General features: G+C 32.1%; 1 protein-coding gene across 1 annotated transcript in view; it reads right to left on the reverse strand.

The window, feature by feature from the left end:
* LOC129219025 (myosin heavy chain, clone 203-like) overlaps nt 1–17,886 on the reverse strand; it is an 86,730-nt gene that overhangs the window by 11,471 nt on the left and 57,373 nt on the right. The window contains exons 7-9 of the mRNA XM_054853344.1: nt 17,718–17,795; nt 11,598–11,753; nt 5,649–5,693 (exon numbers count right to left, since the gene is read on the reverse strand). Of these exons, the coding sequence (XP_054709319.1) occupies nt 5,649–5,693; nt 11,598–11,753; nt 17,718–17,795 (279 nt within the window). The remainder of the gene's footprint in view (nt 1–5,648; nt 5,694–11,597; nt 11,754–17,717; nt 17,796–17,886) is intronic.

A 17,886-nucleotide genomic window follows, 5' to 3' on the forward strand; every position in this document is an offset into this window, starting at 1 on the left:
AAACTCAACATTCTTTCGGGGTGAGTAAAATGGGAATTAAGGTCGATTTTTGAGTGAACATTTTTTCGCTAATACAATACTTCCTTTTACAATGAGCTGATGTGTGCATCACATGACTTCCTTTTACTCCAATTTAGTGTCTTTTTTCATTATTGGCAGTTTTAATATGATTCAATAGTTTACTCTCTAAATATCACCAACAGTGGTTAAATTGAAACAAGATTAAAAAAAAAAATAAAAAAAAATTGCCAAATTTGTCGCCAAGTTGGCGACCAAAAGACTGGTGATATATCGCCAAGTGTCCACCAAATTATAACACCACGTCAGTTTACATCGAAATTAACAATGATTTCCCCCCAAAAGGGGCAAAAGACCCCTTTGAAGCATCCGAATGCAACCAAAAAGGGAGGTGCACAACTAGACCCCACTAGGAGTATAAGTACCAAATTTTAACTTTCTAGGAGATTCCGTTCTTGAGTTATGCGACATACATATACACATACATACAGACATACGCACATACAGATGTCACGAGAAAACTCGTTGTAATTAACTCGGGGATCATCAAAATGGATATTTCGGGTGTCTGTACATTCCTAAGCATATATCTACGAGTGGTCGGGTTGAAAAATAAACTCAACATTCATTCGGGGGTGAGCAAAGTAGAAATTAAGGCCGATTTTTGAGTGAAAATTTTTTTCGCGAATACAATACTTCCTTTTTTGTAAAAGGAAGTAAAAAAGGAAGTATTGTGTTCAAACCAGTTATTATTTTTCTAGGCATGATTTCTGTTCACAGGTACTCCACCAACAGTATTGTCTAAAAGAGCTAATTGTTCAATTGTGAGTCAAAGAAAAAACTTGTAGTAACATTCAAATATGATATAAATTTGCCAATGTGTTCTCAAAATTTTCCAAATTAAAATTTTTTTGCCTAGAAAATGCTTTACAAGCTTTTCTTTTCATCACAACCTGAAATATCAATTTGTTCCTTTAACGCCAATCTATTAAGATGGCATTTTAACTTGTTCTTTTGCACTTAGCTCAATATACTTGTTATTGGAAAAGCGACACAGAGCTACTTTAGCTAAGCAACTGCCCCCAATGGAAAAAAATCTCAAAACAGGCTTGAGTGGGGAAATAAAATAGAAAAGGGGAGGGGGTGGCAGAGTAAGATATCCATTCGAATGCAAGGATGAAAAAGAATTTTTATGAAACATTTGGTGTATGAAGTGTTTATTACTCAGAGTGCGTCCCATTCAGAGTGATTTGCATGGAATGCATAAAGGAGCTGAGACTCACAAAAATGTACACTAATTATAGGGGGCCACATTTGTGTGGAACTGAATGTAAAACCTTCTGTACATAAAATGTAATAGGTTAAAATGAAAGCACAGCATGCTGATGACTAATTTTACTTCTCAAACTGTTTATAACAGTTAGGTCCCAAAGAGTAGATCCTTAAAAGTATGTTAGCTGATGAGTTCTGAAAGGGGGAACTATTGCGTTTAATCTTCCACATTGTGAAACGCAGAGTGAAGTATGGGTCATGTGAACCAATAATGGAGTACAATTTACTCAGTATACAAGCCGAGGACTGCTGATGACCTTTGAAAAAAGTGAGAAAGGTGACAAATTTGAAAACAAAGGTGACTAAAAGGTGACAAAAAAGTAACTAAAAGGTAACCAAAAGCAATTTATTAAGAACTCAAAAAACAGAAAAGGATTATCCCTTTTTACTGACTTTTACCCAAATAGCCCATATACTTTTTGTAAAGATTTCTTTACAATTTTGGAAATTAATATTATAGAGCTAGAAGTAGTAAAATAAAAATCTTAAGACATTTCAAAAACTTTCAGTGACTGTAACTTGTAAATATATTTAATCAACATAATAAAGCTTGAAATTGTGAAGTAAAGAGCAAGATGACGCATTTATTGAACATATAATTTATATTACTCAATCACATTTTTAGTATTGTTTTTTCTCTTTTTTCAGCTCGTTGAAAAATTATCAACATTCTTTCTTTTTTCTTAGTAAATACAAAGCATAAATATTAAATCGAAAGTATTGACAACAGAGAATAATTGAGAAAACCAATTTGAAAAATCAGACTTTAACAAAATGATAATTGTACTTACAATGCAAAAATAAAATGTTGAAGTATGAAACTGAAAATATCATTTCACATCCCTGAAAATGTTCATAATTTTTTTTCTTGTTTTTATTTATTTTTTATTTTTTAGCAAGCTCTGAAAATATTCCATGACATGTCCACGGGAGGTAAAAAATGTAGTGTTAAATCAAGTTATTAAAAATGCTTCAATGCCTTTTGCAAAAATTATGAAAATAATTTTTTTCTACTTTTAAAATATTACTTAGAATTTTTTTATATTTTTTTCTGAAATCCTCATACTTTCATTAATATTAGTGTAAATTTTCATAAAAATAGGCTGAAAAATAAATGAAAAATAAATTATTTTCAATCAACGAGCAGAATCGTCATAATTTGGAAAATACTAAATATTCAAAATTTCGACTGGCTATAAAATGAAAACTAAACCAGATTGAGAAGAAAAAATTGATGTGGATACTTTTCTACATTAAAGGACTAAACTCACCAAGTTTTATCAAAATCCGTGTCGGTGGGTGTCAAAATGCCATTTTTATAGTTGAATTGACATGGAATGACCCTGCTTTAATAAAATCAATCTCGCCATTACATAAAATAAAGCTTTTGGAAAGCATCTGTTTCTAAAAGTTTTATTTTTACTGGAACTAGCCATAATAAGGAAATGTTGAGAAATGTTTACACAGACCAAGTTCACTTCGCATTTGCGCAGCAAAAATGGAACCCAAACTAACCATTTCTGTGCAAACACAAAGTGAAACTATAAACGCAAGTCAAAGCTTTTCACTATTCCGCACTCAAAGAAGACATCGAGGAACGCCTCCTTAACCCATCACTCCTTTTTCAAATCGAATTCAGTGAGATTCAAAGACTCCAGATAATGTTACTTGATAAACACAGAAGACAACTTGCATTCGATGATCGCTCACTCAACAAAGTGTGCAGAAAGGAATTGGGCAGTTGAACTTTAGTCGAACAACGCTCTATGGCCAAAAATACGATAGGAAACAAAATGGCGCTTAGACGAGACTTGCAGAAAATGCGTCTGACAGTCGAAGGGGGATAGAAAGACTGGTTCTGCTCATAGGGTGCAATTGCAGGCAATAAAAAAAAAATCCCTGATTTCCTGGCAGCATAGCTATTTTTCTTAAACAACAAGATGGGGGGGGGGGAATATTTAATGCTACTTTTTTAATTAATTTCACTGTTAAAGCTATCATTCAGATACTTTTCAAGGATTTAATTATTTAAAAAAAAATAATCCTACGACACATTTCAAGAAAGGCGACAAAAGTTCCAAAAGGTGACTAAAAGTAACGAAATTTTCAAAAGGTGACTAAAGGTGAGAAAGGTGACTGACTCCTCGGCCTGGTATAGGAAAAACCTGAAGAACATCTGAATTTTTTTTTTACACCCCTTGGTGCTGCCATGACTTGCCCTTCTCTGCAACTGGTCCTGTCTATCTCTAAGTTTGGCACTAGTCTGGTTTATACTCACTTAGAAGTCTGTCTCATAAAAAGTCCACCCCCCTCCCAACTTTTAGGAGCAAAATGGGAAAAAATCCAAAACCTACGTGTAAGTCAGGCTGCTTACTTTTGTGAAAGAATCGAGAACACTGTGCCATTATTTTTGAATCTAACCATTTAAAAAAAAAGTAAAATGAAATGTAATGAACACTCTTATGTTAAAATATGTACAATTTTTAATAATTTATATATAAAGATGTAGATAAATATATTACAAACACGATAGGGTTGTCAAAGTACAAGTCGTCTAATGATAGAGTTCTTGCGATTCCAAATTTCAATAATTGAGTAAATCTGCAGATATTCTGCAGGATCTTCAAATTAAAGAAGATATAGAGCAAAAATGTGCAAAAGTTCTGCAGAATTTTGTAAAGGCACCACATTATCTTCTTCCAGCAAAAATATCGAGTTTTGAGTGAAATGAGCATCATTTGCGGGAAATTTAGATCTACTTCTAGTTTCAAAAATATGCAAAAAACTTTTGCAGATTCTTGCAAATTTTCAAGATACCTGTAGAAAATCTGCAGAATTACTTGATTATTGAAACTTCAAATAGTATCAACTCTATGATTGGACCACTTTTGTTAGGACAACTACAACCCTACACCATCTTGTTTGTAATATTTTTACATACATTTTTATGCATAACTTATGAGGAGACTCGATGAGGGTAGGTCAACCTATGTCGGATCTTAGACCATTAGTAAAAAAAACTTCATTTAACACAACAATGTTCCCAAAATGAGAACTTGCCTGAAATGTCAGACAAAATGTTTTTGTTAAAGAATTTCTTTTATGTTAAGGAGAGAATTTGATATCTGAAAGTTTTGTTTTCGGTAAAGTTAGTTGTAAAAATAACATTCTGTTGGAACATATGATAAGGAATTTAACTAAGTCCCCTTTGGAATTGTGTCATTATTTCTAAAAATGGTCTTTCTTCCTATTTTTAAAATGCATATTTGTTTGCTAAATAGTATCACATTTAATTACATCTTTTAGTATAAAAGCAAAGCACTTTTCGAAAGATAAATATTTAAGAAGAGCTGAACAGTTGTATTTTGCCCTTATGAAAAAAGTTGCATAGTGCTTTATATGGTGGTGCCCAACCTGCAACCTGCAGGTCACTTGTGGCTCGTTCTGTTCAATGCTAGGAATTGAAAACTAAGTTCTGGAAAGTTTGAAAACAACCAATTGTTTTCATCCAGTATTAAGAATGATCCTTGCAAATTTGAGGTCAAATGGTCAGAAAATGAAGACTGAAATTGGAAAACGCATTAAGTGGCAATTTTTTTTTTGTCAAAATGAAGTAAATGCCAAGCATTTTACTGTGGAAAACGATTTATGAGCCTATCCCACCTAAAAGTAGTTAAAATAATGTAGTTAGTGTCCGCCAGTGGAGCAAGTGTTAGCTCCCGTGCGGTGGAGTATGCAGTAAGTGCCAATGAAGGTTTTTAAAGGTTGCTATCTTGGTTGGTCCAAGTCCTAATGCAAAAAAAAGGAAAACTTAGTTAGTGCCACAATCCGCAAGGAATATTATTTTTGATGCCCTGTAAAATTTGTTATTTGGCACTGTGATTTCCTTTTTTAGTCTTCAATTAGTTTTTAAAAGACAGATGGAAACGTCATACTGATAAAATAAGCATATAATAATGATAACAACAGTTCTTGGTTGGTAAGCTTTTTTCTTCTTCCTAATCTAAAAAAAAAATCAAATGAATTCATATTTTATATCTGTTCTGGCTTGCGAGAGTCATCTTATAATTAGAGTTGAGGTTTATGTAAAAAAAGGTTGGGCACTAGTGTAATAAAGCATAGAAAAATCATTTACAAAGAGAAATCTTTACAATGACTGACACAATTATTTATTCATATTTACCCACTTCACAACTTTGAAGTGTTTTTACATAATTTTAAAATACTAAAACAAAAAATAAAAAATCAAGAATTTTTAAATAATGATAATAATAATAATAAAGAAAAACAGAACAAACCTTCGGAGGCACTCCTTCAGAAGTTAAACTGGGAGATCGTTTTTTCTGTAAAAAATATTACAAGAAATTATGTTTCGAAACGGAATTACAAATATACATGTTGCACACATTTATTTTATAGTTTTTAAAGGGCATTCAAAATCGTACACATGTAAAGGAGTGAGAAGATCAAGATTTGCAACTAGAAAGAAAAAGCAGGAATTTTTAGAATTTTCTTTTGCACAATTCACTTGATTTAGAAATATAAAAAAAAAGTATGTAAATGGTTTTTTAAAAATATTAAATTTTAAGTCAAAAGATATATATATATATATATATATATATATATGAGTAGCCTAATATCAAAGACGGACAAACGCCTTTACACTTTTTTTTCAGGACAGCTGTTTTTCTGTAGCATTGCTCCAACATTGTTAAATGACTTGAAAACTTAATAAATGGTAGATATGAGCATTTTAAAACAAACTAGCCTTAATTCGAGCAATTCCCCATTTTAAACTATAAAAAACTTGACCTTGAAAAATGCTATGTCCGGTGTTGATCCGAAAAATGTCTTTTGTCCGTTTTTGAAACTCATTTTTGAGTTCGAAGCCCATTTTCTCATCTGTTTTTGGTCTAGTGAACAAGGCTTAGGGTATTAAAAACAAAACTTTTGCTCATTAAAAAATATTTATTAAATCTATAAATAGATTTTCAAACAAATGCTTTATCAAAAGGAACTTAAAAAGTTAAAAAAAAAATTGCAACGATTTTTATTTTGATAAATTTATCAAAATAAAAATCTCAATAATTTTTTTTTGTCATCTCATAAAACGTTTAATAACACAATGTCATCGCTTTCATCAGGTTCATTGTTAAAACATTCACAGTCTTCTTCGTCTGTCGATCAAATTACACTGTTTTTCGAGAACAGCAAAAAACGCGTCATCATCGCTTTGAAAATGTGAGTTAAGTAGGTATTACTTACAATAATCTCTTCTGGACATTCCTTTTCCATTTGCTCTCATCTCGTTTTCTTTTCCTGGAATTATTATTCGGTGTTTCAACACTTTCGTTATCCATATTGGGGTTTTTTAACAATAGCAGAAATAAAAACTCACAACAAATTCACAACACAAAACCAACGTACCGCCATTATTGTTTACGAAGAAAATCTCCCTCCTCTAAGTCAAAACGAATCATGTGATCAAACTTTAAACTCTGATTGGTAGAAGTGCAACTGTCCACTTTTGATGTTAACTCTTCAAGCAGTTGTCCGATTTTGATGCTAACACCCAACTTTGAGTATAAAAATTTATGGTAAATGTCCATTTATGAAATCAAACAAGTTAAGCATTGTGTTCCTAAACTTTCGAAGTTTCAGAATTGGCCACTACCTCAAAATCGACAAAAATGGCGTTTGTCCGTCTTTGATAATAGGCTACTCATATATAATAAATTTAAAAAAATACAATTAGTATTTAACAAGAATATATATTTTAATAGCAAGGCAAAGAAATGAAAATCATCTATAATTAATGCTTAGAAAATTCAGTAACTAAAATCTAAGGTAGAGAATCGGGATTCCTGCCAAAATTTCTCAAATGTTCTTGTGATTTACAGGCGCAGGAGAAGTTGTCTACAAAACATTCAAATTATTTCTGCTAATATTTAGCAATCCCCCTTTTTGGAAATAGCTGTAAAGTAACTGCTGTTATTTTAAACTAGAGGCTCGTCCCGAACTTGTTCATGTTGAAAAATTAATATTAAGAATTAAATAAATATTATGCAGATGTTTTTGTTTCAAAACATCATGCAATACAATATTTTTCGTTCAATTTTTAAGAGGTTTTGAAAGAAATTGATATACTTCCTTTCCTAATCTATAAAGAATAACCTTCACTTCCTTGGGAACAATATAATCTTCCACACTGTACCATCGTACTGCGCATAATTGTATGTTTCACTTTCAGTTTTGATGATGGTGATGGCATAAAAAATTTTCATTGGAAATTACAATTACGTATATTGGAAATGGAAAATTGCAAGGACCATGGGATTTCCCCTGCTGACTGACCTGCTGCTGGTCCAGTAAGAATAATACTCTAAATCATATTAGTCTATATTGATTTTGGAATACCGCTTTTAACTTTAATAAAGTATGGGCTTTTAAAAGTTCCTGAGATACAGAAATCATACAGAGTTCCTAAAAGAAAACTACTTTAAATAGACTTGAAGTATATCTGCAAAGGTTCATCTAGCGATCCATAGGAGTAGTTTGATTAAAGTCATTCGCAAATGTGAAGATGACACTTCTCATAATGTTGTCCTAACCTTTCAGTTCTTTTAGAGTTCTATCCATGCCTTCTGTATTCAAAGTCTCTCATTGAACATCCGTCCTGTATTATAGGGCTGACCTCTTGAAGACGCTTTGCAAATGGCCAATTTTTTTCTTACGAAACATACAGAGTCTTTCTGAAGGGAGACATTCAAAGCAGTTTAAATCTGGAGTGGTCAAATTTTCCATCACTAAGTAAAATTGCTGCAATTTAGTTTAAAAAAGAACTTGCACACTCATCCTTAGTCTGCTTGTTGAGTTTGGTCAGTGTTAAATTTATTAAACTTTTATGCTGATAAACATTACTTTGCGGTGTGTTATAGGCGATTTGCTGATTGGTTACTAATTTGGATGCCTGATTAGAAACGTACTCATTCAGTAGGTTGCAATCATGAATCAATCTTGTCTTTACAGAATCGTTTTTACTGATTCTTTGCGGCGCTGGCAAACAAAACTCCCCTGCTAACTTTTCGCTTCATACAATCATGGACTTTTCTGGTTTTTTTTTTTTGTCAATGTCTGTTTTACTCTCCTTACAATATGCCATCACATATTTATTTCTTAACTGCTTTAAGGCAAAAATATCAAAAGTTGATTGAATGGTAAAATTGTTAAGAAACAATTTTCTGAGTTTAGGAGCAGAGTTTGAAAGTTGTATGCATCAAGTAAGGTTAGCTTTAAAGGGTTTAGTCCTCTAAAAGTCCGAGTTTTATTCATGTTTGTTTGATACGTTGGCAAGACTTTGGAAAGGTAATGAACAGTGAAAATGTTCTAAAAAAATTCTTAAATGAAAAAAATCCGATTAGTAAGTAGGATGAATAAGGGATATTTTATTAAGAGGTGAGTTTTTTCAAACCTGGGATGTTTCAACCTCTTGTACTCGTTTTTGTCGGAAATCTTGCTTTTTTCACTTCTTTGTTTTTGCTATTTCTTTTGGATAGGATATTTGTAAGCTATTGTTTTGTTTTAAACGCTTAGATACGGTCATCATGAAGAATAATTCTTCAAATTATTTTTATTTCTTTTTTACTCTTCTTTGGTACTTTTTTTGTATTGATTATTCTTTGTTCATTAATGTTTTAACACTTAATTGTAAATGAACTGAAACTATGTGCAATTACTCCTTGACTTAAGAACTTTCTAAACTAAATAAACTTAAGTGAACTAATTAGCAGAGGTTTTTTATTTTGACTTTCGTATGCATGTAACACCTGAAGTAATGAATGTAAAATTGCATTTTTTAGAAACACAGTCTCAACTTCATTTGATGTTTTTTAAGCTAATAACGTTAGTCCTTCTCTCCTCCGCAGCATACTGCTCGAAGAGGACTTTTTTTACCAGTTATAATCATTCGATTAGAACTGGTTTTTACCTATATAAGAACAAAACAGTGCAAACGTAATGGAGCAAAGATAACTTATCAGTTTTAAAAATTAGTATAAAGAACATATATAGCCTATGTCACTCGGTAAAAATGCACCTTTCATATAGTGAAGGAATTTTTGAAAAAGGTTCAGTGGTTTCGGAGATCAACCAGAACATATAAACATACAAAATCCTCTCTCTCTTTATAGTGCTAGTATAGATGTCACGCTGCAAGAATGTGCCATTCATACAAAAAAAGAATTTTTTGAATAGGTGCAGTGGTTCTGGAGATTACCCAGAACATATAAACATACAAAATAAACTTCTCTTTATAATAATAGTATAGATTAAAAAAAAATAATAAAGAATAACCCAAAATGCATGCAAAATTACAACTTTTGGAAACACGGATATTTATCATCTGTCCGCACTACTCGAATTCAATTACTAATTTTTTCTTAAAGCGAATCTCAGTTAAAATTCGTTTAAATGAATTTTGATGCATAAACATTCTGAGACTCTTAAGGGTTAGCATTGTTCAAAGCTATATATCTCAATTGTCCTTTGCAGTCTCAAATGCAGGTAAATGTTTTGGCAGTTCTTATGCCAACATAGTGATTTTTTTTTCTTTTACACTGTTCCATCACTTAGCTTTCAGTTCAAATAGACCGTTCAACTCTTTTGTCAATACAGGTGCGGGACAATTGATGTTTGATTTTGCATTTATAAGAATAAAACGGTACAAAACATAAACTGGTGGCAAAGACAAACTATTGGTTTAAAAAACTAGTACAAGCACATATATGCATAATTTACAGCCCATGTCACTCAGTAAGAATGCACCTTTAATATAGTGATTTTTTTTAAAAATAGTTGCAATGGTTCCAGAGATTACCTAGAACATATAAACATACAAAAATCCACCCTTTCTCTTTATAATATTCGTATAGAAGTATAGATTTTAACATGTAAGTTTGTGCCTTTCATATAAAGAAGAAATTTTTTGATTAGGTGCAGTGGTTCTGTAGATTACAAACAATATACAAGCATATAAAATAAACCCTCTCTCTTTAAAATATTAGTATAGATAAAAAATCTCGAAGGGTAGCCTGAAATGCATGCCAAATTACAAATTTTTGAAATGCAGATTAATATTGTCTATCTGCACTACATGAATTTAAAAACTAATTTGCTCGAAGCAAATCCCAATTATCATTCTTTTGAATAAATTTTGATGCATTAACATGCTGCGGCTCTAAATGGTTTGCAATGTCCAAGGCTAATAGAATGATATATACCATATACTCTGCAGCCTCATATACATGTAAAGCTTTTGGTGATTCTTATGCTACCAAAGTGATTTCTATTTCACTTTCTTCTATTCCTTAGCATTAAGTTCCAAGGGAATCTTCAACTATTTTTTCATTGCAAGTACAGGACAATCAAAGCTTGTGTTTACGTACATAAGAATAGATCAGTACGAAACATAAACTGGTAGCGAAGACAAAGTATTGGTTTAAAAAAATCAGTATAAATACATATATGCCTTATTTATAGCCTACGTCACTCAGTAAGAATGCACCTTTCATATAGTGAAAGAATTTTTCAAATAGCTGCAATGGTTCCAGAGATTACCTCGAACATATAAACACAAAAATCTGCCCTCTCTCTTTATAATATTAGTATAGATAAAAAAAATGAGAAGTGTATGTAGGTACAGTCGAGGATGATGTATTATACGCATGCCTACTACACAAAACTTTATTTTTATGCAATTAATTTTTCCAATTTAACTTTTTCCTTTACAAGATCAATGAAGTATAACATGTAATTATTTTACATCCTTAGTAGGAATTAGAATGATCTACTTTTAAAACATTAATTTTATAAGTGTTGATTAATAGTTTGTGTGATAGTATTTTAACTAATTAATTAAATAAAACACTTACAAATACTTTGAACAGAGATACTTTTTTCCAGAATATGTAAAAAATAGGTCTTGCAAATATATTCAAGCAGATTTTATGAAAAACCCTTATGTGATTCAGAAAAATGAATGTCATATTTGATATCAGTGCACTGAAAAATATAGGAGTCAGTCATTATGGTACAAACATTTTTTCATGACTCAAAATTTTACACGCCTGTGCAGTTTTTTTAGTTTCATGTCTCCCTTCAATTTTGAACTTTAGGGATACACTTCAAATTACTCTGACTTAATGTGCAAATAATTATCATTGCAAACAAATAGGTGAAAAAATCTTTACCATATCAAGAGACCTTTTCCTGGTTCTGAAGGGAGATTGGTTAAATTTAGGAGACTTCTGAGTGTGATCATCAGAATTTGAAGAACTAATACTGCTGATACTCTCTTTCTCATCTTCTAATTCCGCAAGATATTCACCCAACATACTGCTTGAAGACTAAAAGTAGGTTAAAAGAAACTACATTATTTGCATAAATGTTGTTGTCCATATTTTATAGAAAATTCATTTAAAAAGAAAAGTCAATTTAAACTTAATAAAAAAAATGAAATTTCATTTTTCAAACAATCACTACAATAAAACTAGAAAAAACTCTTAGAGAATATTCTTATATTTTCAATAACAGATTAAAAGACATTTGAAAATCAAAAGATAACAAATCTAAAAATGAAAACAAGCTGTCCAGTAGTGTTCCGAGATTGACTGTTCAAGTGAGTTATATTTAGGGCAGTTTTTTTTTTTTTTTTTTGGAAGTGCATTATAAATTCTTAGAAAGCATTTTACACCATGTTTTGCTATTTTAGTATGAGAACTAGTGCTTTTAGATACTTGCAAAGCATCTTGCAAGTCCAAACATTTTCCTAGCAATTTCATGACTGCCAATTTTCCAATTTGGAATGTAGCAGATGCTCCATCACTGTCTGAAACGGCATGAACGAATAAATTGTACTTTTTGCATATTACCTTTAAACTACTTGATGAGTAAAGTTTCTGCTCCATTTTACTTTCTCCCGGCTTGACTAAAAATATATATACTTGTTGGGAGGATTTCAAACTGTGAGGATTACTAGGAGATCAATATCCTCACCTGCAATAGCATTTCAATTCGTTTGTGAGATAGTGAATGCTGTTTCGAACAATGCAAACTTCAACATTATCTTTGGCTTGCTTCACAGGTATATATATTTTAAGTCTTAAAATGATCTATGAGCAAACAAACTAACTTAAGGGTCATTCCATGTCAAGCAATTCTACTAAAATTTACAGGTTTAAGTCTACCCCCTTATAGGTAGAAAAAATTAGTTTTTTAAAGATTTTTTTAATGACTATTAGTTTTTTGTGTGAAATCATCCAAAGTACGCAAAAAATGGCAAAAAGTGACATTTCGGTACTTACAAAAAATTCCTTTCTCTCAGCTTCTATGGTAGCTAGAGTGCTGTACTAGATGACATTTTAAAAGTCTTAGAATAGGTTTTCACATGATCTGTCACTCGGCAAGTTTATGTGACATCAATATTTCATGGTCATGAAATTAATTATTTGACTTTGAATATTTTGAGAAGTACAGGGTTAGCATAAAGCACATCCTAGTTTTAAACATTTATATTTCATAAGCTATTCGACTTACCACTAAAAATGATGCATAAAAATAAAGATAAACTGTCCCAAGTTTTTTCTAACATACCTAACTACTTAAACGTTCACGTTCTACACTAGCAACAGTGGAAGGGGTTTTTTTGTCACAACTGTCCTTACATATATGTTAACTACTGTATTAGGATTAGGTACCCCCATTTTGCTATGCCACTGATACAGGGTTCAAGTTGTGTTCAAAAGATCTTTAGCAACAAAGCTAAAATTGAAAAAAAGGCCTTTGCAAAATGCAAAATGTTGAAGGTTTTATGTTCACATATTTTTTGATATGCCTCAATGCATCATCTACAGTTGAAAACTAAATTCGAAGTTCAACATAACATCTTTAAAGAAATAAATATGCAGTATAGCTATATTTATTTTTCATTTTAAATAAAAAAAAATAGAATTGTACTTATTATTGAGAAAACACGAAGTTTTATTTTTACTCCTCTCAGTACATGTACCACTGGGAGGATATAAAGCTTATTAAGACTTGTTGAACTCAATCTTATTAGAAATCTTAGTTTAGATGTTAAAATTATTATTAAGTTGAATATCATCATGCCAGCTAGCTTCCTCTCTCGGATCGTGCATCATTTATTTATTTAGCAAAAGATGATTTTACTTGATCTTGCTTTATTTTCGTAATTTAGATAGTATTTTTGAATTTTGTAAAAAATGTGACCATAACGGAAACTCTGCACTGATGTTCCACAATGCTGGATTGGCCTTGCAGGTGATGATGATTTAACCTTTATAATGTCAGCCAGCCAGATCCCCAAACCTAACCCCATGTAACCCCATGTGGTCTACACATGGTAAAAATTTCTGAAGGGGACTGTAATAGGATCACACTGAAAATTTATTATGAAAAATTTCAATGTAGCAGTATGACAGAAGAGATAAGAACGTGGTTCGCCTTATTAGTATTCCTGTCACCAGGTTTTGGGTGGAGAATATGATCCATTGCTGCATATCCTGCTCATTTGCACGAACTGTGAGCAGGAGCGAAAAAGAGAAAATAACGAATTACACTATGCGGCCAAATGAATAAATAAGTAGGGGTGATGGGAGAAAACAGCGGTTATATTTGGATCAGAGGGAGGGTCGCGTTTTACATAAAAATCAGAAAGAATGGTGTTCCCCTATTTTTTAAAAAAATATATCGAAAACGCTGTATTTTTTATACTAGGGTTTGTTTTCCTTTTTTTTTTCCAAAGTAAAACCAGGGTTTTGGACACCTGTAAGCCCCGTGTCCAAAAAATGTTTTCCGTTGCAAAAAATGTTTTAAATAGGGCATGAAAACACTACATGTTGCATTCGAGCCGCACCACAGATTTTCAATAAAGGGATGCACCGCCCCCATCCCTATATCAAGAAGTGTTAGCAGGCGGTGATTATTAGTGACGGCGATCCGTGAGCTATGGAAAAGCAGCAATGTTACATTGCAAAAAAACTTAATTTCATTTTTAATCTTAATTATTTGATTAGAATAATTTGATTAAAACATATTTTTTGAACATGGAGCTCATAGGAGTGAGTCCGATACTCAGGTTTTACACCAAAGAATTACTAAGTGAAAGAATTGTAAAACAAACCTCTAGGAAAAAGATATTTTTCATGATCGTTTGAATATTTTAGGGGGAATGCCTATACGAGACTCTCACCTTGCTCCAAATACGCATGCTTTTGAACGTTGCACCTCTCTAAACCCTCATGGAAATGTTAATGGTTATTATAATATTCCCTTCGTGTCCAAATAAAAATTATGACTATGAAACTGTCCAAAACTGAAAGAAAAGGGGAAGGGGGTGGAGATCGGGCGTTAAAACTAATCCTTCTTCCAAAACCTTACCCTTTTCCAACCTACAATAGTCTAATACTGTAAGGAGCTGTAGATTGCGTAGAATGTAAGAATAAAGAAAATGTAAAAATGTATTATTCATGCATGTGTAACTTTAAAATAATACATGTGTGTATGTAGTTTTAATACGTTTTTTTCAATTTCAAAAAAATCTCCTAACTTTCTCAAAATGTCTTTTAGCAAAAAAAAAAATCTTGCATTTAAATGCTTTTTCCCATCGTTCAAAAATGGTTGAAAACAATAAAGACTAACTCATTGCAAAACTAAAGTTTCTTTTTCTTTCAAATCGTAATTTCTCTCTCTCTCTAGCGGCAATGAAAGTTTTCTTTCCTAACTCAACGAGCCGATTCTGGAAGTCTCCTGTCTTATAGCAAAGCAAAGGGTCTTCCTAAACACCCTGGGGTGACCGCAGGCGTAGTAAATAATAAACAAGTCAAAGCAACAAGGGGAAACCTCAACCCCTGAAGGTTGTCCATTATTGGGATGGCAGCTAATAAATAACGTGTGAGGGGGTCCTAGATGCAGTGTCAATTCCTTTTCTGATTGGATGCTCACCTATCAATCATGTGAGCTTAGCACATGCCTTCTCGCCGCGTCGAAAAAGGATCTGAAGTGAAGCGGTGGGCAAGTTTCAAATTAGATCTCTATCCCGCGGCACCTTAAGCATGTCTGTTACTGGTACCGTTACCCTATATGGCAAGATGAAAAAAAAAAGAGTAAAAAAATATGTCCCTTAGAAATCAAAAGCTTTGCAAAATCACTAGTCATGGGGCTACATCTTGGTATAAAAACATGTTCAATCATGATTATCTTGGTAACTATCAATCAAGATTGGGTGATCAAAGAGGAAATTCTTTTCTTTGTCACACCTCATGGCAAAAGTTAATGAGATGTTGTGTTCGGAAGGCCAGATTACTGATTATGCCAACTAGGTCGTGGCAGAGGGCCTCAGACTTTTTAGGGGCCCCCAACATATTAAAATTGCTACAGTCCATAGCTAAAATTGTAAGATGTGACTACATGAGGCCCCAAAGAACTGTTTGGCCTAGGGTCTCCCTGTATCTTAACCGGCCCCTAGTGGGTGGCACTATTAAAGTACTTGCAGCTAGAGATAGTCATCAAACGACCTATGGCAATCTGGTTATGACTCCATGACAATAGTTTGATAAGGCAAATGAAAAATTCAGTCAATACATTGTCAGTACAGTACCTTATTTGCAGCAAAAAGAGGAAACTTTTTACATTTACATAGAACTTCAAGTTCCTTCTACTATGTGATTTTTAGAATGTTATCGTAGCACCAATGAATGATATTATAAAAGTAGATCCCAATAGGAACTCAAAAAGAAGGGTTTACGACCTCTCAAAGCAAGAGTTGAAAGCTGCAAATCATTGGTCATGAAGAGAATTTTTCAGTTTGTGATTTTTTCTGTAAATATCTTCAGATGCAATAATTGCCTATGGCTAGCCACTCAATTTCAATATTTTAAATCTTGCAACAGTAAAAAGTTATTTCTTTTTCATCATGAGCCAACTGCAGTCTCATTTTGACATTCATCGACATTTGTAATACTGAAACGAATGGATTTTTAATTATTCTTTATTGATTAGCAACTGCACAGGGAGGAGAATTGCATTATTTTGTGGCATCGAAATATTTTATATTATTTTTTAGTGAGATCCCAAAGTAGTCCCATTCTGAAATTTTTACCATGTGTAGACCACATTAGTAAGCAAAAAAATATTTTTTCAGGTTCTTAAAAAATATACTTTTTAAAATAGTCAAGGTCAAAATTTAATTTTATGAATTTCAAATATTAATGTCACAGTGACACCTCTATGACAAAATAGCTACCATAGAAGCTGAGAAAAAAGAATTTTTGTAAGTACCAAAACGTCACATTTTGCATCTTTTGAGTACTTTGCAGGGTCTCACACAAAAAACAAACGATCAAAAACACCTAAAAACTATTTTTGCTTTCAATAGGTGGATAGAATCAAACCCGCAAATTTTGTAGAAATCAATGCTGGTCAGGTTCAGAGGTTCGCTGATTTGGCATGGAATGACCCTTACTGTAAGAGCACTTATTTTCATGAGCCATAGTTTTTGTGAAAATGAAGATATTGGTGATTTTACTGGCTGAAAAATTTGTGAATTTTAAATAAACAGAACTGAAAGTAGAAAATGGGGGGAAAATCGCGAGGTTTAAATTTTTTCAATTACGGTAGGCTTGCAAAAATAAAAGACTTGCAAAAATAAGTGCTTTTACAATATTTTCATAATTTGGGCTATGACTCAAGGTTTCCGTCATCGTTTCATGAAACAGAATACCCGCTGAAGCTGATTTGTAGCATTACTGAAGTTGTTCCATTGCTTTAACACTTCTATATGAGTCAACATGACTACCAAATATGATGACAGAACTCCGACCATAAATGTTTAGGATATTTTATGCACCTCTCTTAATTTAATTCAAACAAATCATTTTTATGCCACACATTCACATTTCATGTAATGAAGAAGAGAGGTTCTATCAACAACATTGAGTATGCGCTTCCAAAAGAGGATGTGCAGCAATCAAAACATTGGAACAAAGAGGACTTTTTCGTTTTTAGTTAATAAATTTTCTAGCAGGTAAGTAAATCCATGGACTGGCATTATCCTTAGATGATGCAGCACCTACTACCTACCGAATTAAAATTAAAAACAAATGATAACAAAACAAAATAACAGTTTAAGAAAAAATTCAAATCATATGTTCCGCTTGTCTCTTATCTTTATCAAGATTAACAATATTGAACTTCAAAGTTCTAGGACAAAGAAAAAGTCAGTTGAAAAGTTGGAAAATATTAAGTAATATAATAATACTAATTGAAGAAAAGAGAAATTTTTTATGGCAAACCTCTCGTTCTCTTCTAGCTCTTGTTTTTTCTTCAATCTCAGCATCCAGAGCACGTTTCAGTACTTTAATTTTCTCATTCTGAAATTCAATATTAAACAAAATTTAAAATGTACAAAAGTTATATAAAGCTAAAAGGATTTTTCATTCTTATTTATAACGTAATGATAAA

Source organism: Uloborus diversus, chromosome 3, assembly GCF_026930045.1.
Source record: "Uloborus diversus isolate 005 chromosome 3, Udiv.v.3.1, whole genome shotgun sequence".
Classification (NCBI taxonomy): domain Eukaryota; kingdom Metazoa; phylum Arthropoda; class Arachnida; order Araneae; family Uloboridae; genus Uloborus; species Uloborus diversus.